Below are 25,248 nucleotides of genomic sequence, written 5' to 3' on the forward strand. Positions count from 1 at the left end.
ACAAGTAGCAGTGAACTCATCCATACCTTGCAATTTTTACCATTACCATTTACCATCCTAGTCAGTGTTTGTATTTCCTTAAAATTATTACAATTATTACAAAATCTAACCCATTGGTTAGAATATATCCAGACATAGCATTTGGTCAACATTTTTTGCACAATGTACTAATTGTAGAAATATCCACTTTAGGATGGTGTACATTTATAATTTTAGAAGAATTCATTTATATTTCCATGATATGTATTTCTAACCCGCCCACTTAAAGCAATTAGGCGCTCCAATATAATCACACATATGCACATGTGGGGCCGTCCATACCATGGATAGGTGGCCATTCTTTGACATAACCGATGTAGGCAGATTTACAGCCTTCAAGAGTGTAGTTTTATACTGTGGGAATAATAAAGAATGGGAAGTTCAGCAAATCAAGGAAAGAAAATGTTAACTCCATTCAGGAGGTACCTCATTGTGGAACTGAATTAGGCCCATGCACATGTGAGGTGGCAAATGTTAGCAAAGACACTCAACAAAACATACTCTGAGCAGGAAGTTAAGCCGGGCAAGCGCCTCCAGAAAGATATCAGCCCCTTTATTAGTGAATTCGTATCTCCCAGCAATGAAGAAGAAAAGTGTCTTTTCCAAATTGAAATCCAAGTGCCTAAAATGAAAATAAAAGGAATGTTACTATTTTAACTATGTCTGTAACATCTTATTATTTTTAATCTAATCTAAATAATAATTAAATTTAGTAATAATAGCTAATAATTTAACCCTCTGGAAACTCTACATGGAATAGCCAATAATACACTTCAGCTGTTTAAAAGAAAACAAATACATAAATATAACTAATGAGAACTCTGTCATTATTCAAGGTCGTTCCAGCTTTCCCTCAGTCAGAAACAGTAGTCTTAAAACAAAGAATATTGATTGTCCTTACAACTGTCTCACTAATAATAAACTACTCATGTACTTACAGTAACCTTAATCTGTCTTTCATCATTTTGCTCATTGTCTCTGGATTTTTTGTGCTTTTGCATCTTCTACTGTATAACTAGGTGATTACTTTTAAAAGACAATTAGCCTGCATTTAACAGTGATACCATCTAGTCCAAAAAGGCTGATTCTATGAAGAGTTGTCTGTGCAATGTGTTATTCACATTACACAACTAAAATTTTTTGGAATTTTATTGTTCACATTAATGATCACTATATGTGCTGGAGATGCTAGCACTGTACTACGTGATGCTTGTTTTTTTTAGTTTTTTTACTAATATTATCACTATTTTTAGATATATTTTCATTATGGGCATATTTAAGGAATTTGCTTTTGTTCTACTTTGGCATATGCTGTATATTATGTTTGCTTAAATGTAGAAAAAGTATCTTTTCATTATGCTATAACATACACTGTTCTGCAATAGGACTTTCATTTCTCAAGCCATTAACTCTGAAACACTTTAAACTAGTATATCTTGATGCATTAGGGTTAGGGGATGAAATTTTGCTTGTCATTCCTATTAATACAATGGTCACTACCATAAGAATAAAGAAAATATATTAAAAAATTATAAAAATTAAAAAGTGAAACGTCATTCTGCCTCGCATTAAGGAGACCTGGGTTTGCATCATGGATTCTCCCTGCATGGAGTTTACAAGTTCTTCCTGTGTCTGCATGGGTTTCCTCCTGGTGCTACAGTTTCCTCCCACAGTCCAAAGATATGCAGGTTAATTTAATTGGCAATACTAAATTGGCCCTAGTGGTGTGTGAATGTGTGTGTGTGTGTGTGTTCATCCTGCGATAGATTGGCACCCTGTCCAGGGGACTGTTCCTGCCTTGCACCCTATGCTAGCTGGGAAAGTTTCCAGCACCCCCTGTGATCCTGTTTGGGAATAATCTGGTTAGAAAATTACTGACTGAAAAGTCAATTATTTTAATTTATTCATTCACCTAGGTCAGTACCTTGTTAATGACAATGGCCTTTTTATATGGTATGCAGTGGGAGAAACTATGTCATGGTCTAATACAAAAAAAAGGCAAATGTTAATAAATGTCACCTTCTAGTAATCATTAGGAAGGACAACTACATAGAGTAGTGGTTGTCAACATTCAGTCCTCATGGCCCCCTGCGGCTGCAGGATTTTGTTCTAACCCACTTCTTCTCTTAATCTGAACTCCTACCTCAATTAAGTTTCTCTTTTCTATGTTTTTTGCCACCATCCATAAATTACAAACTGGTTATGCCATAATCACATTGAATGAAGTAGGAATTTATATGTGTTAGATGGGTAAGAATTGATTTGTTGTTCTTTAAAATATGTTTTAATAATTTGGTTATTTACTCAATTATTTACTAGTATCCACACAAGTGGGTAACAGTGTTGTTGTTACTCCTTCACATTCATTTGCACTGGTGTTTGCTCTGCTCGTCATTAACTGTTTGTATTCAGATGCAAATAACAAATCAAAAAATCAAAAAGTAAGCATTTAAATATACAGAAAAAATACAGTATGTCTTAATTTTCTATGTGTCACTACTGCATTTTTCTAAATGCAAAATAGAAGGGATAGAAGGGAAAAACTGGTCAGTTAATTAAACAATGAGATCAATTAAAAGTAACATTGACTGACTGACTGACTGAAACTAGTTGAAGCAAAAACCTGCAGCTACAGGGAACCCTGAACGTTGAGAATGACTGACTTAGACAAGTTCAAATAGAATGGAATTTTGAGGAAAAAAGCTCACTGGCAAAGTTAACTATGAGTGCTATTCTTAAGTGTTCTGCTTTATTTAGAGCTTCTCCCTTGTGATGATCAATGTTGTAACCTTGTCCTGTAGCACTTCTTTCAAAACATTCTCCAAGACTGATTTTACCTCGATTGTGTTGACCTATTTTGTAAGTTGCTTTGCATAAAAGTGTCTCATGATGGAGTATATGTAAAAAAAAGAACCATCTATACAAGGGCAAGTTCAGTCTCTTTTATGTCAGTGAAGGTTCTTACACAGTGGACAGCAGGTATACAGATAAGAAGCAGAGTACAAGTTCTCTAATGTGAAAATACTGCTAGGTTAATGATATGTACAATCAATATCAAAGGCAAGTACAGAATCAAATTATAACAGGATAATTTATGCACAATGCACAATGACAAAATAAAAATAATTACAAGATAACATTGTAAAGAGTTTGTTCACACAATAACTAAAAGCCAGAAACAGGTTTTTCTAGTGCATAGAATAGGAACTAAAGAAACAAGTCTGACAATGAAGGTTTTCCATAAACTACATAGAAAAACACATCAATAGTGACATTCATCACATCAGAAATATTCATTTTTGCTTTCACTTAATTCTGTTTCTCTAACCACTTAACTACAAAATTTCAGACATAAGTCAGTAACATTATCATCCTAGTCCTTCCCATAAACCCCTTTTACTTTGAATAGTCAAGTATCCAAAAATATTGTATTACTGTTAAACAGCATGGCAAGTGAGCTTAAGCTGCAATCTCTGCATGCTTAAAAGAAAACCAAGATTTCTGTCAAAGCAAAATCTCTTAGAAAATTAAAGAATGACTTTCACTTTAATATTGATGGAGTGGGTCTCTTCCATGATATGTAACATTTGGATTTGACCATCTGAGATTTGAGGAGGCAGTATCAATTTCAATTGAATGACACACTTGCAAGCATATCCCAGACTTTAAGGCATCTTATCTATGCCAACCTTAATGAACACATATAAGCACCAATTACCAAATCAACAATTGGACATACTGTAGGTGCACCTAAGATACCAATGGCAAAATGTCCTCTTCTTTCCCTATAATCCAGTGTCAGCACTATCTTCCTTTCTTTCTCTGAGTAACTTCAGCCTAGGTTCTGCTTTTGCATAGGATGTGGACCACAAAAAAGACTTGAGTACCGATTTACTCCAAGTGTATTCCTATCACCAGAGCACAGCAATAGAAAACAGCCTGTAATAAAGTTGGGCATGGATGCTGCTTTGAGTCTAGAGGTGCACAAGTAGGAGAGAACTTAATAAAAAGCAACACATTCAGCTCACTGTAAAAACAAAAAAGAATTACCCGATTATCATCTCTCAGAAGTTTAAGCTAGCAAGAGAGGATCACTGCGTGAAACCTTAATCAATCAATCATTTATTTATAACGCACTTTAAAACAACAGAGTTGAAGCCAAAGTGCTATACAAGGACACTAACCAATAAATCTAAATATAATGACAGAAAATACAAAATTAAAACAGCACAAGGGAGGACAATCAACTCTCAAGGTGAGTTAAAAGCCAAACAGTAAAAATGAGCTTTGAAACAAGATTTAAAATCAATAATCATGGAGCCATCCTAATATTTAAAGGTAACCTGTTCCATAATTTCGGACCTAGGAAAGAAAACGCCTGGTTGGCAGATCTCAGAAACCTAGCAGTAATATGGGAGCTAATCAGGTCAGATACATAACCAGGACCAGAGCTTTTAAAAATGTAAAGCTAATTGTAAGAATCTTAAAATTAATCCTATACTTAATATGAAGCCAATGTAATGCCTTTACACTAAAGACCATAACTGCAGTACAGTCACAGCATGATATTACCAAAACAAGACATGGACCCCAGAACACTCTGTCATTTCACGTGTTCCAGTGAAAACTCACAATGGACACTAAAGACCTCAAGGAAAAGAATTGTCTTCAGAGTTTTAGATAAGACCAGACAAAGATCACGATTCATGACTGGCTTACACTTTTGGTTCTAATAATACTGCCTTTTACCTTGTAGCTACAGTAATGCCAATGAATATATTAGCATATATATTTCTGGTAATTGGTTAGACCAGCTGTCCAAACTAAATCTTAAGTCAGGCATTTGCATTTCTGTAAGCAGGTAGCTGTCAATATTAATTTCCAACATGAAATGAAATGATTCCCTGTGTTAGCTTCAGGTATTATTTTAACAAAGCATTGATGTCAAAATCAAGCACTACATTGAAGAGATGGTTCGTTGCAAGACTTCAGTGTCAATATGAGCAGGCATCCTACACACCAACAGATGAGTTAACATCAACAGAATAGACCTTTTGCTTAGAGACGAAACTAGAATTAAGCCAAACAGCAGTAAGCCTAAGTAACCAAAATGACAATGCAACCAGGTAAAATGTATTAAAGGCTTTAAACACCAGGAAGAGGTCTGCAGGTTTCAAGTGGGAATATATTAATCAAATATTATATTAATCCAATCCTAAAGGTTGTATTACTTCTACATTCAACTCAGAATAAAGCATCACCAAGGCAGCCCAACCATGTATGCCTAAGCAATATTAACAGAAGCAAACCAGTAGCAAAGCACAGAAATAGCCAAAAGTAACAATGCATTTTATATGGAGCTCCATCAGTACTTGTTCATTGTAACTTATTTAGGATTCTCTCTTCCTAGGTCATCCAAAGTAATTGAACATGGCCCATGCAGATGTTCAGGTACAATGTAGATAGAGGGTCAGAGTCCACTCCAATCTCGCCTGTAATCTGAAGCACCAGAGGGGCATTTTAGGCATTTTCTAATATGATAAAGTAATTTTTTGAAAACAATGTAGTATACTTTTTAATAATAAATAATCTTTACTGGCGACTTTAAATATACACACAATCTCTTCCCTTGGGCAATACTGAGTTACTGTCAATGCCTACTAACTAACCAGTGTAGTTCTAAAAAAAAACAATTACAGTCCTTACATGAACACCCTCAATAAAAGACTGCCTTTTCAACTGTTGGTGAATTAACAAGTATGCATATATTTATACAAAAAAATATTTCTGTTTTTGTTATTCATTTTGTGAAAAAGGTGCTATATAAGCACCCGACCCGACACAGATTGGACACGGGAGGCACGTATAAAAATAAAACAAACTTTTATTTTCTTCAGGTGGAGGGCACGTCTTCCCTGTAATCCCCCCAGCCACAACACAGTCCCAACTACAAACTGAAACAACAAACACAACACTCCTTTCTCTCTTGTACCACCACTCCTCCTCCCTGGCAACCTCGTCCTCTTCCTCCTGATTCTGGCTCCCGGAGTGGTGGCTGCTGGCCCCTTTTATAATAAATCCGGAAGTGCTCCAGGTGCTTGATTGCAGTATTCCGGCTGCACTTCCGGGTGTGGTGAATACGTTGCCCACAGGGGCTCAGGAATCCCAGCTGCAGCACCCCCTGGTGGTGGCTGCGGGACCCAACAGGGCTGCACCCAACTCCAATTCCCATGGAGCCCTGTGGGAAACCGAGGCATCTCTCCAACCCAGGGGGGTGGCCATCTAGCGTCCAGAGGGAGGTATTGCACCATCCAGGGCTGCTCCCCCTGAATATAGAGTTCAGGGGCGTCCTGGCTGGGCATGGACCCCGGCCACCTGCCACAATTTAAAAATTATTAATTGGCAAAGTTAGCATCTAATTGAATGGGCATGGCTCCCTGAGGTCATCCTACAACAATAGGTTTGTTGTTGGTATTTCCTTACCTGATGGTAATAAGCTGTGAGCCTAGTAAATATTAAGTTTTCATAAGACACATCCTCAAAATTAGGAAAGCTAAACTCATAAAACTATTAGCATGTTCCATTAGGCTATCAATTGCATGGATTTATAAACTTTGCTGGTAAATTGAAATTTATCTCTTCCCTACATTGCATTTTTATACCCTCAAAGTATAAGCTATAGGTGGTCCTACAATACAGCCCAGGATCCAAATAACAATCAAAACAATAGAAGCCTAGTGATATTCCAAAACCAAAGAAAATTCAAGGTCTAAGCCAGTGCCTGCAAGATCATATGCATAATTTTAAATGCTGCTGAGGGTGTAGTTTACATACTGTATATTGATGAAATGCTTCAAACAGTCCATCTATATAACTATTGAGTACTACTCTAATTTGCTTTGGTATCTGTGATGATCAGGGAAAGTAGCAAGGAAAGATATCAGCCATTTGCCTTTGCTTTTCAACAATGCCTCCATTCATACTGTATGAGTTGCAAAAACTTTTCTTTAAAGCTGAATGTTTGATGAGGTGTCACACACACCTTTCTCTAGACTTTTCTTAAATCTGAAGGGCTACCTTCATGGGATGTGCTAAGCCAATGATGACAACAGCTACAGAAGAGTGATTGTATAAGCAATACAAAATGACTTATTTGAGCAGCACAGGAATTTTTTATGAATGTCATAGCAAGTGTATTAATGTTCATAGGCAATATGTTATTAAATAAAACTTGCTTGATTTTACTATAATTTATCTTAATGGGACAGGCTTAAACTTCAGATCACCCCTCTCATATAATGATGGGAGTTTTCCACTTCAAGAGGATGATCAAAACACACAAAAAAGTGGATTTTACTCTTAGCAGTGTTCAGCACAGTAGTTATGAATGTAAAAAAAACTACATCAAAAGGAAGCATACCCATAAAAATGGCCACGGACAAACTCCTGGATCCGCGTTTTGTTCATAGAATGAAGATTCTGAAATTCATGCATGGCAGAAAACTTCTTAACATTGAGGCCATTGGGAGTTACAACATCTAAAAACAGATCAAACAAAAAGTTCATTAGGATTCAGTCTTTGCAATGCGCTAGTAATAACCCATTGATCTTATTATCAAGAAGGACTGTTATGAGCAGTTCTGTGCTAAAGAAGAGTATTAAGTCTGAATACCGAGGTAGTCTAACAAAAGGTAAATAAATTTATTTGAAAAACACCTACAAAATCTGATGTATTCTTAATTTAAGTTCCATTATTTATCAACAAGAAAATCATGGCCATTTTTATAAGCGGTTACACAGTATGTGCCAGTATAGTAACTAGACCATACAAGTGCAAAACTTCTGCTTATTCTTCAAGTAGCACCAGCAAAGCATCTTAACAGTGACAGAAAAACAATACTCCAAACTAAAGGCAGAACACATAAGCCTCAGCTTGTATCACAAATAAAAACAGAAGTGAAAATGCAGGATTTGGTGAACACAGGAAGTGTGCATTTGAAAAGAAATCGCAAAAAAGTATTAATTCCATTTTATTATATACTTCATGTTTATAGTTTTTAAAGTTAATCCCTGTAAAAGTAGATGCTTTTCTCTCTTACACAAAAAAGTTTTATTGTGTGCAGAAACAAACAGATTATTATTATCTCTCTATTATATTAAAAAAGTTTTCCGTCATGTCCGTGTTATTCAGCCTTGACCACTCCCTTCCCCACCGCTCGCCCAATCATTACTATTACTGCATACATCCTCTCTCTGTACCACCCTGTGACACTCTTAGTGCCGCTAACTCACCCTTCAACGCAGTCAGTTATAATGGCATGGCAGAAAAGCAGATTATCTATTCAAGAGCACCAAATTTTATATTGCTATAGAAAAAGATCGGCAAGAGCTGATAATGAACCTCGAAAAAAAGACAATAAACAAAAACAGCTGCATATAATAAAAATCAAGAACAAAGAGAATCATCCAGTAAACAAAAAAGAGAAAGACATCCCAAACAATATGCAAACAGAAATGCAAAAAAGCAACATTGTTTATAGAATGTAAGTTGGAGGATAAAGTAATTATCCAAATTGTTTCTGACGAGGAGTTAATGTAATTTAATTTTACATTTATTTTTTATTACGTTTTATTATATTTTACTTTTTTACTTCTACTTTTACTTTTCACTACGATTTATTATTCATTGGTATTTAAAATAGACAGTTGTAGTGAAATACAAGGACAAAACCATCTTCCTCCCAAACATTGCATTCTCTTTAATCACATTCAATCTTAAAATCTCTTTCTCTAATGGAGGAGCACCCCAAACACCAGCCACAAGATAGCGCGTGCCCAGCAAGTGAAGCGAGCAGGGGGTAGAGCCCCCTAGTTGTTGTTGTTATTATTATTATTATTATTATTATTATTATTATTATTATTATTATTATTGTGGAATTCACAAAATCACATGAAAAAAAAGTTAACACATATAGCTGGCTACCAGTTCTGAAAAAGAATGTATGTTTAAACTACACTATAATTTATATAACAGATATTCTAAACTGAACTTTACCATTATAAGTGCTCAATAAAATTAAGATTTGATCATTTGTGAAAGTTTATATTTGTAAACAACTGCAAGGTTTATATAATTTTCCATTCATCAAGATGAACAGGATTTACACTAACCTAACAGAAAAAATTAAAACACTTTCTGTGGATCTTCCAAAAAGTAAACAAAAATATTTTTAAAATGTCCTTATGCCGTATATCCCCACATTCTCATCCTTCACACCTTCTGTTCAGCTGTCTTGTAATGTACTGATAATACTACAATCCTCATCAAAGAGGTACAAGAGAAAAATAGATTCCTTACTGCAAACCAAATTAACAATAACAGATATCTAAAAGTGAATTTCAAATACCTTAAAATGCATTTATGCTTTTCAACTAAAGTTAAGTTCCTCCATATTTTAAGATGTCTGAAAATATTTTGGACATTTTGCCTGTATTGAGAACATTTTCAAAATGTATTTGAGATAACTCACAATGCACAGGATGTTATTTTGAAATATCTTAAAATTCACTTCTGTTATCTCTGAATGGACAAAAAAACTTTATTAAGATATCCTGAAATAAAACTATATCTAAAAATACCTTTTAATATATCTCAAATGAAATAGAAAACAAAGTTAAGATATTTTAATTTCCCATTGAGATATCTTGAAATAACATCCAGATCATTTTTCATACCCTGAACTGCTTTTCAGATATTTCAAAATGCACATTTAGTCACTTCAAGATATTTCAAAATGCATGAGAATTTATTTAATGGCATCTCATAATACATTTAAGATATCTAGAAATAAGTTTAACAGACATATTAATTTCATGTTAAAATATTTTTAAATGAATTTTCAAAATCTCTAAATGTTATTTTGGGACTAACATGGCCACATTCCAAACAGCATAAACTAAATCAAGGTGATCACTTCTTATGAAAAACTAAAGTGGATTGTGTCAGACACGTGAGTCCAGTGTGTGCCTTAGATAGAAGCCGAGGAAAAGGGTAAAGGTGTAACACAGGTCTTAACTTTCTCCCCTTCTGTACCGCTAGAGTTGAAGAGGATGCCTGCAGGACCACTAATGTCTCTTTTGCCCAGTTCCTCTTCTGGTCCTTCCACTATATAAGGATGAAAGATAGCAGAAGTAGTCATCCATTTCCGAAACGGCTTCTCAAGATGGCAGTCTTGTCACATAAGATAAGCTTGCACACATTAGCACCTAGCCTATATTAAGTATCAGTCTTCAAGGTTTACTGCATGCCTGTTTCACTGTTTTCTGCAGTTCACTGTTCCCTACTAAATAGGGTTTCCCAGACCCCATTTCTTTTCCTGACTCTCCCTTCTTTTATTAAAATTGGTTTAAGTAAATATTAATAGTGTGTCATGTGTTGCCTGTTACAGTACATACAGATATATAATTAACTGGAGCAAAAGTGCTTGACTTTAAATTTTCAATATAGACAATTTCTGGAAAGAAATTATTACAATGTGTAACTGTTATGAAAAAAACAAAGAAATCTTCATGTTACATAAGACCCCATGAAAATAAAGAATGGTTTACAGTTAGTTTCTACACTACAGTATAGGTTTTTAGTTATCCTTATTTCTTAATTACATACGTGAACAGCAACTTTCACCAAGAAAATACTCTTCCAAGGACTGTCACCTTGTTGTAATGGAGGGGGTTTTGCACTTAAATTTTAATGATCTAACAGTACCATTTGAATGGACTTGTGTTTGGTGTACTTGTATACTTGTACATTGATAATGTTTTGCATCCTATGAACAACTAAGCTTCAAATTTAACTTCTCATCAACACAATTTTTCTACTACTTTCAAGCTAGAAACTTTGCTAAACAGAACCTGCCCAATTTTCCTTACCTTCCACCCATTTTTGTTCCAGAAGAAATATTGATCAGTCATGAGGCACTCAATTATTCAAGGTAAAATCTTTATTTCACTACTAGTATGTAGACTTAATCTTGCTCAACTGTAAGAATCCCAACACACCACTTTTAAGTCAGTGGGTAACTGATGTCCTATACTATTTAAAATTGGAAAAAATCAAATTCTCACTCATATGATCTGTTCAAAATGTTTTTAAAACTTGCCGGGTCAAGTCAATAACATTTTAGAATAAGCTTCTATATCAAGGATAAACATACTCTTCCTTCCTTGCTGCTTCAAAGTATTGCTTTGCTGGCTGGCTCTCCTCACTTTCTTTCTTTTAGGTGGGGGTTGAATTTTGGTTTTGTTAAGTTTGATTTGATTGTATGAATTGTTATTTGCTTTTAATTAAAATTAATAAAAGGAAAAAAGGAGTTATATTTGGTGCCTCTCACATAAATAAACACCAAAACAAATAAACAAATGGAGCGTTGGTAATTAAACTTTGAAAAAGTAGGATATTTTAAAATGACTGAATCTCCCTGATGACCATTACATTTCTAGAAATCTCCAGAGGTCAATTAAGATCATCACTGAAGAATGGGTGTCTGGATTTTCCTGGTCATCTTGTTGTGACTGTGGCCCTCATCAAGAACAGTAGGGTAGAAAATGAAAATAAATTGACATTCTGCTTTGCATATGTTTAAGTTTCATACAGACATTAGGCAACAAAGCTCATTTCTACTTTGATACAAATTTGAGGCCAGGGACATTTCAATCCCAGATCATCTTTTCATAATAAAATAAATTATATTTCATAATGTGTGTTCCTTTAGATTTTTATTTCAATCTGATTGCAAAGGTTCCTTTCATTACAATATATCAAGATGTTTGTTCATGTATCTGTAGCACTTTTTGCTTGAATTACTGCAAAGCACTTTTTATTGAAATGCACTAGAAATAATTCAAGTTACACATGTTGTTCACCCAGCTGAGGGACAAATGAAAGGTTTCACCAAAAAAAGAGAACATAACCGGTCCAATAGCAATATGTTGAAGTTTCTTTCTATTAAATCTTCCCATATAAAGTACTGTATTTTAAGTTTCTAATTAGCCCTGTAACTTCTGCAGATGTTTCTATTACATATTTGTCCATATTGGGCTCTTTAAGGTTTCCTTCAACTAGGGAAAGTGATTTAGTTGCATTGTATCAAAAATTATTTTTCTCTTGCTGAAATTATGGGATGATTACTATATTATAACTATAAAATAATGTGTTTTCTCCTAAATTAAAATCAGCAAGTCTGCAGAAAGCATCTCGTAGACTATTACTACTAGTTTCCATCTTGCAGTGTGACCTCCCTTTTTCCCTTCACATCACTTGGAAAACTATTCTCAATACCATCTTGTCATCATCCAAAAATAAAAATAAGGTTAAAATTCAAATTTGTACACTACCTATACCTTACCCCTAACATACTTTGTACTACTCCTTTGCCCACTAATCCCATTTGTCACTTAAATGACCCTGACACATTCATTCATATGTTTCTGAACTGTCCCCCAGTTTCTGCCTTTTCATTTACCATTTCCTCCTAGACCTGATTCCATTTTTTTTCACATTTATCCAGCCAAGGCTATTTTTCCTTTAGAACAATTACAATCCTAGCCTCTCCCTGGATGTCTCCTGATTCTCTTTCTTTAAATTTCTGGAAATATTCTTCCTTTAAACTTGTTTCATTTGAACTTTTAGTGGGACAGATCAAAAGTTCATAAAGCTGAAATACAGGGAAGTGGCACTCCTCTGTGTGGGATTAGGAGCTGGCTGGCTAAAGGTTGCCATTTTGTTTCTAATCTGAACATTTAATTTGCCTCTCAAACATCTACTTTGATCCGATGCCTCCTGTGCCTACTATACTTCTTCCAGTTTGCAAACGCACCAAGGACATTTGATACTGTTGGGATCTTTTCTATAGGGCAGTCTGGGTGAGGACAGGGCATTGTGGGTTTATTCTGCAATATTCTTTCATGTTTGTATTGTTTGACTTTTAAATTATTTTCATGACTAATAACTCTTCTTTAAATTTATACAATAATGATAAAAAATAAAAATGAAAATATGTAATTTATATTGTGGTGGATTGCCGGCTTCTTTCTCCGGCCTTCACCCCCAGGCCGCCAGGAGGAGCTCTCCCAGCAGCGTGGACATGCCCCGCAGTTCCAGCAGGGCCTCATGGACTATGTAGTTTTTATACACAGCCCTGCTGGATACCTTGGGGGCCACCAGGCGTCGCTGTAGGGGGGCTCGTAAGCTTGCATGTGCCCTATAACCCGGGAGTACGTCACGGTCATGTGACAGGAAGAAACGACGTGCTCCCGGGTTGAAGAAAAGGACTGTTTGCCCTGACCCGGAAGGAAATGGACTTGTGGGTTGTGCTTGGAACCACTTCCGGGTCAGGGGCTATAAAAGGATTGTGGGAAGCCCAGAACACTGAGCTGAGCTGGGAGGTAGGGTGGCGAAGTGTCTGGGCGAGGAGGATTGGTATTGTTAGTGGCTTGTTGGAGAGTTTGATTTATTATTGAGTATTGTGGAGTGGAGGGTGCTTTGTGCACGGTATTCTTATAAAATAAAGAATATTTATACTTTCACCTGGTGTTCAGAGTGGTACCTGAGGGTTCAAGAGGTGGACAAAGCCTCTATCTGTCACAATGTTCAATCTAGATCATAATTATATTGGTATTTTTGGTTGTGGTTATTGTATATGATAAACATGTTTCTTCCAAAGTGTACTAACTGTGAATAATTTTTGATATAATTACAACTTAAAGTCAAATGATGAAGAAGTATTTATCAACAATATTAGAAAGTTTGAGAGCATGTGCTGAAAGCATGTTGTCACACTCGCCACACGACAAGCCACCTGGATTGGGACCCAAGTGGAGAGGGTGACACCTCAGCACCACAATGGAACAGTGTGAGGCCAGTCCTGCCACCAACCCCCAAGTGTCCCTGTAACTTAGAGAAGTTGCTTGCAGGGACAAGATGGATGCAGATTAACGTTATATCCAGGACAAAGCAATTGCAGGTAAAGGGCCCAACAGAGTAGAGTCACTTCTGGCATTTACAGGATTTGAAATGGCAACCTTCTGATTGCTGGAATAGATCCCTAGCCACCACTTCCCTCTAACATTATTAGGATATACAGTAATTAATCTATTAGTTTGTGGGTATAAACAGAAATTAATTAACTGTTACCAAACATCTACAGAAGATAGCAGAAGATAGAAAGCTTGTAAATGTCCTTATTATAATTTTACCTTTTGCTGATATAAATATCTTGTTAAAGCACCCCAACATAAAGCTCATTTGTGCTTTGTGCACAATTACACAACCAGTGCATCAAAGCCTTTTTGGCCACATTTTTTAGTTAATAGATATCCTTTTTCTTATTTTTGCCTTTCTCCCTAAAATTTCTGTATAGGTTTTCTCTTGTTTTCCTCCCACTTCCCAAAAAGGTGTGTGTTAAATTGAGTGAGGATTCTAAGTTGCCTGTGTATGGGTCAGTTGCGTGAATGTGGCTTGTTAGACTAGCACCCTTTCCAGGATTTGTTTCTGTTTTGTCCCAAGTACTGTTGACAAACACTTTGAGACTTGCGGCACTGAAATGGATTAAGGATGTTCGAGAATATTAAGCTCTGATCAATCTATTTTCATTTAAATATTATTGCTTACAAGATCATACCATCCATTTTCCAACCCGCTGAATCCGAACACAGGGTCACAGGGGTCTGCTGGAGCCAATCCCAGCCAACACAGGGCAGGAACCAATCCCGGGCAGGGTGCCAACCCACCGCAGGACACATACAAACACACCCAGCACACACTAGGGCCAATTTAGAATCGCCAATCCACCTAACCTGCATGTCTTTGGACCGTGGGAGGAAACCAGAGCGCCTGGAGAACATGCAAACTCCATGCAGGGAGGACCCGGGAAGCGAACCTGGGTCTCCTAACTGCGAGGCAGCAGCGCTACCACTGCGCCACCGTGCCGCCCCAAGATCATACTAAAGATGAAAAATGTCAGACACAAATTGTCTTCATTTCGACCTTTACATCAAAAAAATTCAAATTTCTACATGAATGTGTAGACTTTTGTATATCTGTCACACATATCTAAGAACACAAAAAGGATTTCTTTTACAGATGACACAAATACTTCAGAATACTAATTTAAGTGCCTCAACCATTGTAAAAAAATGCAGCAAATACCTGCTTTCCTCTTCAGTATGTGGTCAGCCTCAATGGCAGTGATCTGTGAAACTGTGGTAAAAACATGGGCACAATGGACTGCTGCTCGTTCCATGCAGTATCGGTGGTAAATCTGCCGTTCTCCAGCTTCTTTATCAATATTAAACTGCAAGACAATTCATAAGGTAAGAGTGTAAAGTGTTATTGTTCAGGGAAAATAAATGAAGTTAAAAAACACAACTGAAGGATCAAACAATTTAGGAAAAGTGTAAAGGGACAGACTGTATGTTACTGAATTACATTGACGTAATAGACATAATATAACATAACATTTTCATAACCACTTAAACCAGCTCAGTGTTGAAAAGGTCAGAGGCTATCATTGCAGTACTTCACAAAAGGCAGGGACAAAACCTGGATAATAAGACCAAACCACACACATCTACACAGGGCCAATTTTTAATTGCAAACAGACTTTTTACCCTTAAATCTGTGGCATTCATAGCATATTGTTAGCACTGGAAAACATCATTTTAAACAACATTCTCAGTTTATCCTTCTGGTGCAAAGAACCCAAAATTGCAATAAATCACCCCAGAGACAAAATAGCTTTGAGTCATGACTAAAATAGTGAGGGGAATACTTGATTAACGACAAAACTTTTTGAAAAAACTACAATTTTGTGGTTGAAAGGCAAACATGCTAAACATCAGACCACCATCACAATTTGGATAGCACTGTTGTTCCTGCAGGGATATTTGAAGTTCACTTTTAAGTATCATTTCATCTGTTTTGACTGCCTCAACTGCAGCTGTTAACTCCAATCTTGGAATTGTGACATGTTTCAGTGGTGTCTCTCTTGCTTTCCCTACTAAGAGTGAATAATGTTTCTTTCCTTTTTCATTAGTCAAGAGAAGATATGCAGCAGTGGCATAACCATCACACTGTAGTATTTCTTTTCACTGTCAAATATTGTGCCAAATATGTACCAAATTTCAAATTTGTGCCTTGAAAACCAAAGCTGTGCATCACAAACAAACAGAGAAAATCCCATTAGTAGATATCCGATTCAAGAGGTCCAGAGTGGATATTTTCAGATTATCAGTCTGCTCAAACCCTCAGCCTAAGGACATAAATACATCCTGGTACTCGAGAATTATGCTACCCGATATCCAATGACTATCCCAATGCGACAAGCCACTTCTAAAAACATTGCACAGGAACTTGTGGGGGGTATTTGCACCAGTGAGCATCTCAAAACAAGTCCCAATGGATCAAAGAATGCCTTTCACCTTGGAGACATTCAAGGTAGTTCCAAAATTACCCAGACTTAATCACTTGAAAACCTTAGTGTACCATACTCAAACTGACGGTTAATAGAGCATTTTAATCAAACTCAGCAGCAAGTATTATGCAAGGTAGTCACCAATGGAAGGAACTGGGATCAGTTACTTCCTCTCTTGTCATTTGCATGCTTTCAAGTTTCACAAACCTCTATGCGGTTCACACTGTTTGAATTACTATATGAAAGACAGCCCTGGGGTCTACTGGACATTCTTAAAGAAGGTTGGGAAAGTGAAGCACTCCTTTCCATCAATATTCTTGAATATATTACGCAATTACATGATAGATTTGAAAAGATTTGTTCCATTGTTGATGAGAACATGGTGCATGCACATGTAGCACAGGCCCATCTACATAACCGTGGCATGACTCTCCATGTGTTCAATCCTGGTGATTGAGTTATGGTGCTCATTCCCACCTTGAACTCTAAATTTTTGGCACATTGGCAGAGGCCCTATGAAATCAAAGAAAGGAAAGGTTTGGTCAACTATCTGGTGAAACAACCAACCTACTGATGCTGGGCAAGGAACGGGATACCAAACCCCATTTCGGGCAGTCATAGTAACTTTTTGTCACTAAGGAACAGCTAAATGTTGGACCTAATTTGACATCCCAACAGCAATGGGAGCTGGAATCAGCCATTCTGTCTGTTTTGTAATGGTGCATAAGAAGCCTGGATGGATCTCTCAGTAGTAATATCTGCCCAGTAGTAATATCTCAGTAGTAATATCTGTTACTGAATCAGGAGTGGTTGTCAGAGAATGCCCATATTGACTACCAGAGGTAAAACATGCAGAGATAGAACTTAAGATCAAGTGAAAGACAGACCTTGGTGTCATTGAGGAGATTTTTAGTCATTGGTCTAGCCTTATCATATTGGTCTCAAAGCCTGACAGCAGTTGACGCTTTTGCAATAACTTCCTGTTTGCACACATATCTCATGCCATGCATGGACAAACTCTCCTGTAGCGATACATAAAGGCATGCCATTTGTCAACTCTTGGCATTATGAAAAGGTACTGTCAAAACCCTAAAACAGAGCCTGCCAAGGAAAAAAATGAATTTAGCATTTCCAGTGGACAGTGGCAGTACCTTGTTCTCCCATTTGGACTGCAGCCTCTGTTGGATAAAGTACTACATCCCCATAATTCATAGAGTGCCACCTACTTGAATGATATTATTATCTATTCCAGCACTTGGGAAGAGCATGTACGACACATTTCAGCTGTTCTTCTAAAACTTTGTGAAAGTGGTCTTTGGATAAATCCAATAAAATGTCATTTCAAACTCTCACAAATATTTGAACTCTCACAAATATTTCAGCTACATGGTAAGTGGAGGGACAGTCCAAGCACAATGTTCCAAAGTTAATGTCATTTTACACTGGCTCCATCTTCAAACCAAGTGGTAAGTCCAAGCTTTCTTGGGGTTAGCAGGGTACTATCACTGGTTCGTGTGTTGCTTCTCCAAAAGAGCTATGCCCTAGAGAATTTGACAAAAAATGAGTTCCTGATATGCTGTCCTGGGATGATAAAGTAGAGGCTGCATTCCATTACCTAAAACAGGCCCTCATGTCAACACCTGTTTTAATATCCCCTGTTTTTTCTAATCCTTTTGTCCTCCAGGCTGATGCTTTAGACACAGGTCTTGGTGTTGTGCTGACCTAAAGCATTGATGGGGCTGAACACTGGTGGTGTACCTTAGTCAGAAACAATTAGACTTAGAGACAAGATATGAAGCCCTGGTGATTAAATAACTGCATAAAGAGTTAAACTCATGTGCCCTTCATGCTACCACCAATGCTCTCTCTCTCTCTCTGGTATATGACCTCTCGGTTCAGGCCACCTGACACTAACTGGTCTGTGAGAGGCATGTCACACACATGCTCCTGGGAGACAACCTCAGGACCTGTGAATTAGTAATTCTAACTCAAATTAAGGATTGGCACTGTCACTTAATGCCTCTCCTCTTATTCTGGCTGCAGATCTGATGATCAATGGCAGGTTAATGAATCATGACTCTTACGGTTTCCTTTTACCTGAAACTGCCTCATCTACCTCACCTATCTCATAAATAGCTCCATTGCCATCTTTGGGCAATCAGACTGAATTTGCATCAGGAGAGATGTTCTCGTTTCTCTGTCAAATCACTCTAGTTATTTTTTATTATATGGGGATCACCTGCTTTGTTTGTGCTTTTCTTACACTATATATTAAGGAAAGTGATGATATGTTGAACATTGGTCACACTTGTAGGTAGGAATTTTACTGTACTTCATACACTTGACAGTAATCTGTTCAAAAGATAACATGTATACGGTGCTGAATACTTTAATGGGTTAACAAATGGGCGGAGTGGTGGCTCTGAGGCTAAGGATCTGCGCTGGCATCCAGAAGGTTGCCGGTTCAAATCCCCGTCACTTCCAAAAGAGATCCTACTCTGCTGGGCCCTTGAGCAAGCCCCTTAACCTGTAATTGCTCCAGGGGCACTGTACAATGGCTGACCCTGCGCTCTGAACCCAAGGGGTATGCGCAAACTAACAAATTCCTAATACAAGAAATTGTATAAGGCGAAATAAAGAACAAAAAAAAACAAAAAAAAAAACAAAATGAGGAATATGCTTCCTTTGTTAATATTTTCAACTCAGGTTTGTGTGATATATCTCCTTAAATGTCTTCCTCTGTTCCTCTCATGGGTCAATGCCATGGTATTGGAGTAATTGTGCCATACCGCCAAATGTAATAAAAATTAAACTGAAAATGGACGTGGATGAATAAAATAAATGTAACATACTTATGTATTTATTTATTTGTTTAACAGTTTACTTATACTTTTATTCCACATAGAATGTCAGAATGAATGGCAACAATTGTAATGCAAGAGAGAAGCAATCAGGCCTTATGAATACCAGGTACTGTGATCAACATAAACAGCATGTGATTGCCTGAATAACATGGCAAAAACACAAATCCTCCTGCCAGCGTAAAATGTGGCCTTTGGGAAAGCTTGACCTTTTACAGCCTAAGAAGGGCTCATTAGATCTTTTTAGTTCTTTCATAAATGTTACAAGACAGGGAGCAGTGAGCAATGTCAGTGTATAGGAGCAGAAGGCCAAGATTTGGCATCACTCACATTGGCATTGGCCTGTAAATGTCAGCCACCCTTGTTATATGGTAAATGCTAAACCTCACTGTAAAAAAAGACAAAATCAAATTAGATCAGTGCAGGAAATTACATCTTTAGCAGTCTCATGCTAAAATCCAAGCGAGGTTCTGTCAAGCAAAGAATGAACCTTGTATGTACAAGAAGTAATTGACTAAAACATATGTAGTACCCAGTCAAACAAACAGAAATACTTCTCCAGTGTATAACTAAAGGTTACCAGTGCCACTTTCTTCACATTCTCTTCAAATATTTCCATTTCTTTTGCCACAAGTGCACTGTGATTGTTTTTAGGTAAATTCTTTCCAGGGTGGAGTTGTTGTTTATTAATTGTATTTATAAATGTCGTATGCAAGTCAGTCAAAATCTGCTTTTGAAACAGAATTGATTCTTTACATCTGTACAGCAAGCAGAGTGGTAATTTACCTAAAGTTAATGAAAAGAAAAATAAAGGAACTTACAAGCAGTCATCCAATTTTTACAATATTACAATGGTAATTGCCTTAACAAAGTATATTTTGGTGTATTAGTCCAGCCCCTTATATCCTTAATAATTCTGTAATATCAGCAATGTGGAAAGTGAAATTTTGAGGGCTTCCACTAAATGTTTGTGAATTTAGTCCAGGTAACCTTCTTAAAGTTTCTACATTAGCAAACTCAGCAGAAGGATTTCTTAAATATTTTGTGAATTCATACTGATACGGGTCACCTTTTGCTGAGTTAAATCAACAAATATATCCATGAAAATGTTTTATAACATAAATTTTTGTATACCTATTTTATCCTTGAGTATGCATTTTAGCTCCTAACCTCCACAACAAACACACTTATTTAGACATTGAGCTTGATCATTTAATTAATTTCACACACTTATTATCCACCCCAGCCAGTTTAATCTTTCAATAATAGCAGTCTAAAGTTTAAAAATTGAAATAATTTTGAGGATTAAGCCAGGCCAATCTGTATTGTCAAAATAAAAAAGAGCATAGTGTCCAGTTTTATTAATGGGTGGTGAGCAGCCAATCAGCATGGCACTAAGACATATTGTCAAGGACTAACAGTCTAATATTAGAGAAGTGGTACCTCATGTCCAAATGTTGGCTTAACAATAGATGCGCCCCATCAAGAAGTAGCATCAGAATAGATATAAAAATGGTCATGCTAAATATAGACCAGATGATATGAAAGTAGTGATTCTATTAGATTTATGGATTGTTTCCAAGGCAGTTAGACTAGTAAAACTACAAGCTAGAGGTCTTAAATTAAATTGTCATACTGAAACAATGTTGTTTCTTTTCATACCAGTTTATCTCATGGCAGATTTCTGAACAAGTAATACTATATACAAAGTGAGTAATATGGGTTTAAAAACTTAATTATTTCAATGAATATATGAGTAATAACTGGAAACTGAAGTCAAATGGGAAGATGAGGTATATTCTGGGCAATTTGGACTATGGCCACTGCAACCCTCATAAAGGTGTCAAATGGGGGACAATTTACAGGCTCAAATAATGTTATTCATCAGCTAGACCAGGGGTTGGCACACTTAACTGATCCTTTCTCCTCTTGTCCCTCTCCAGTCCAGCCAAAGACCATGCCACCCAGTGATATCACCACCTGTCCACCCACTGATGACTTCACTTCCGGAACCTCTTGATGATGTAATTTCCATTACCCAGAACCCATCCAACTGCCACATCAGTTCCTGTTCTGGCCTCCCTGACTCCACCTCTTCCTCTTTCCCACCATATTTATAGCCCAGACTCATTTTGTTAGTCAGTTCGGTTTTGAACTCTGCTTTGCAAAGACGTGTTTGATTTCTTTTTTGATTTTTTCAGTATACGGGGTGGACATCCCCAAACCTTTTTCTGTCTGCTACCTATTTTTTACCACAAAGTAAATAGATTAAGAGGACTTCAGAGTTCAACTGTTTCAATAAAATTGGAATCTGTTAGCCATTTCATTCAGTTCGCAAAGGTCTTTTAATTACCAACATCAATACTTTTAAGGACCTAAACAAAAGTGCTAGTCCATTTTTAATTCTTGACTGATTAGAAATTTTCTGTCTTTTTATCTGTACCTCTGTCAAAATGTCAGCATATTTTGAGTTGAAATTTGGTAGAGAAATAAAATGGACAGTAGGTGGCCTGTTTTATTTTTAATTATTCCCGAGTCTCTGGATATAGTTGCTAATGGTGGATGTAATATAATTTAACTGTATACAGCATATATTTCAGCTGCATTGTTAACTCAATAAGTAAACAACTCAGTATTTGCATTTTAATATACATTCCTTGGTGAAAAAAAACACTTTGACTGTTTGTTCTGCCATGTCAGAGAGATACTGTATATGCTTATGTTATCTGAGATGGGCTGAGGACAAGGTGATTTCATTCAATTCAATCCTGCCCTACCAAAGGTTACTTTTTCCTTGCACCCAGTATAGTGCTGGGACAGGTTGTGGCTCTCCTTCATAACACAAATTGGATTAAGCAGGTTTAAAAATGGGAAAACTGGTGGATAGATCAAACTGAGCATTTGGATCAATTGTGCACTTATTTTCAAAACTCCCCTTGAAATGGCCTTAATATATTTACAATTCAAATTTGCCATTCTCTCTAATGGATGGTAAATAGTTAAAACATACTTACTGATGTGTGTCAGTTTCTTTTAGCAAGTGTTTTATTGTAAATGCATGGCTGCCATTTTGTTTCAAGATGTCAGATAAAAACGTTTAGTTCAATAAAGAATATTGTCTAGTATTCTACAAATGCTCCCAAATTTCATATCAACAAATCCAATAGTTATTGTGGGATGCAGTAGATAATAGTCCCAAATAGACAAAAATAGCTTAAACATATTTATAAAAAATAAATCAAGCCAGTAACATTCTGTGACAGAAGCTGTAAGAAATTGCTATGCACCAGTAAGGTACTAATATACAGTCATATGAAAAAGTTTGGGAACCCCTCTCAGCCTGCATAATAATTTACTCTACTTTCAACAAAAAAGATAACACTGGTATGTCTTTCATTTCCTAGGAACATCCGAGTACTGGGGTGTTTTCCGAACAAAGATTTTTAGTGAAGCAGTATTTAGTTGTATGAAATTCAATCAAATATGAAAAACTGGCTGTGCAGAAATTTGGGTACCCTTGTAATTTTGCTGATATGAATGCATGTATCAATACTGATTACTTGCAACACCAAATTGGTTGGATTAGCTTGTTCAGCCTTGAACTTCATAGACAGGTGTGTCCAATCATGAGAAAAGGTATTTAAGCTGGTCATTTGCAAGTTGTGCTTCCCTTTGACTCTCCTCTGAAGAGTGTCAGCATGGGATCCTCAAAGCAACTCTCAAAAGATATGAAAACAAAGGTTGTTCAGTATCATGGTTTAGGGGAAGGCTACAAAAAGCTATCTCAGAAGTTTAAACTGTCAGTTTCAACTGTAAGGAATGTAATCAGGAAATGGAAGGCCACAGGCACAGTTGCTGTTAAACCCAGCAGGTCTGGCAGAAAAATACAGGAGCGGCATATGCGCAGGATTGTGAGAATGGTTACAGAAAGCCCACAAATCACCTCCAAAGACCTGCAAGAACATCTTGCTGCAGATGGTGTATCTGTGCATCGTTCTACAATTCAGCGCATTTTGCACAAAGAACATCTGTATGGCAAGGTGATGAGAATGAAGCCCTTTCTGCACTCATGCCACAAACAGTCGTTTGTTGTATGCAAATGCTCATTTAGACAAGCCGGATTCATTTTGGAACAAAGTGCTTTGGACTGATGAGACAAAACCTGAGTTATTTGGTCATAACTAAAAGTGCTTTGTATGGCGGAAGAAGAACCCTGCATTCAAAAAAAACACCTGCTACCTGCTGTCAAATTTGGTGGAGGTTCCATCATGCTGTGGGGCTGTGGCTAGTTCAGGGACTAGGGCCCTTGGTAAAGTCGAGGGTCGGATGAATTCAACCCAATTGCAACAAATTCTTCAGGATAATGTTCAAGCATCAGTCACAAAGTTGAAGTTACGCAGGAGTTGGATATTCCAACAAGACAATGACCCTAAACACAGTTCGAAATCTACAAAGGCATTCATGCAGAGGGAGAAGTACAATGTTCTGGAATGGCTGTCACAGTCCCCCAGACTTGAATATCATCGAAAATCTATGGGATGATTTGAAGCAGGCTGTTCATACTCGGCAGCCATCAAATTTAACTGAACTGGAGAGATTTTATATTGAAGAATGGTCAAAAATACTTCCATCCAGAATCCAGACACTCAACAAAGACTATAGGAGGCGTCTAGAGGTTGCAACTTTTTCATATGACTGTATACATTACATGTACAACTAATGTGATTGGTGCTTTGTAAGTCTTATTAAGACCAAATAAAGACTTTGTTATGATCTGTTTACACAAGCAGCAGCAGCAGCAATATCAGATAAACTGATGCACTTAGGTAGCCCTTAGTCTAAATTATTATGGAAGGTTCTTGTGACTTTTGTCATATTTTTTGCCTTTTGACTTTTTCAATACTGTGCATTATTCAGGACTAAACAATTTCCATGAGTATGTATTTAGATACACTGTTATTTTCAAAACTTTGGGCTTTCACAGTGTTTACAAATGATGTGTGTTGTGCATGATTTATGGTGGACCTTTTTTTATCACAGGCTACTGGAATGATTTTTTTTTCCACAACACAACACACAGGGAGAGTAGGTGCAACTCACATAAGTCAGATATGCATATCCTTTACAAAATTTTTATTTTATTACTAGTGGTTCACCCAGTGAATAGGAAAAGGCCATATTCTGACTAACAATGAAATTCACTGTTTGTTCATGCTAGGATTTGAACAATCAAATATACACATTATGTTGTTGTTGTTGGGTGCCATCGAGTTGGGTCTGACTCAGTGACCCTATGCACAACACAATGAAAAACTGCATGATCCTGCGCCTTTCTAACAATTTCTGACAGGTGTAGCCCCATTGTTGCAACCACTGTATCAATGCATCTCGTAGGGGGTCTTCCTCTTTTTCACTGTCCTTCCACTTTACCAAAAATGATCCCTTCTGACATCTTGTCCAAAGTACACGAGATGGAGTTTTGCCATCCTCGCCCCTAAGGAGCATTCTGGTTGTACTTCCTCTAAGACAGACGTTTGTTCTCCTGGCAGTCCATAGTACATTCAATATTCTTCACCAGCACCACAACTCAAAGGCATAAATTCTTCAATGATCTTCCTTATTCATTGTCCAGCTTTTGCAACCATAAGAAACAAATGAAAACACCATGGCTTGGGTCAGACACACCACCTTAGTAATCAAGGGTGCATCTTTGTTTTTAAACACTTTGGAGAGGTCTTTTACTGCAGGTTCTCTTTTACTAATATCTGTTCTTTTAACAGATTATATAGTAAAAGACAAATACAGTAACTACGAAGTTGGGATCCTGTCTATTAAATGGACAGTAAAAATTAGTTTCTTATACAGGGTTTTCTACAGTA

The 25,248-nt window shown here is 36.8% G+C and overlaps 1 protein-coding gene across 1 annotated transcript in view; it reads right to left on the bottom strand.

Moving 5' to 3' along the window:
• gys2 (glycogen synthase 2) overlaps nucleotides 1-25,248 on the bottom strand; it is a 107,633-nt gene that overhangs the window by 46,119 nt on the left and 36,266 nt on the right. Inside the window, exons 5-7 of the mRNA XM_028806726.2 lie at nucleotides 15,245-15,389; nucleotides 7,460-7,577; nucleotides 541-661 (exon numbers count right to left, since the gene is read on the bottom strand). Of these exons, the coding sequence (XP_028662559.1) occupies nucleotides 541-661; nucleotides 7,460-7,577; nucleotides 15,245-15,389 (384 nt within the window). The remainder of the gene's footprint in view (nucleotides 1-540; nucleotides 662-7,459; nucleotides 7,578-15,244; nucleotides 15,390-25,248) is intronic.

This window comes from Erpetoichthys calabaricus, chromosome 1, assembly GCF_900747795.2.
Source record: "Erpetoichthys calabaricus chromosome 1, fErpCal1.3, whole genome shotgun sequence".
Taxonomy (NCBI): Eukaryota; Metazoa; Chordata; class Cladistia; order Polypteriformes; family Polypteridae; genus Erpetoichthys; species Erpetoichthys calabaricus.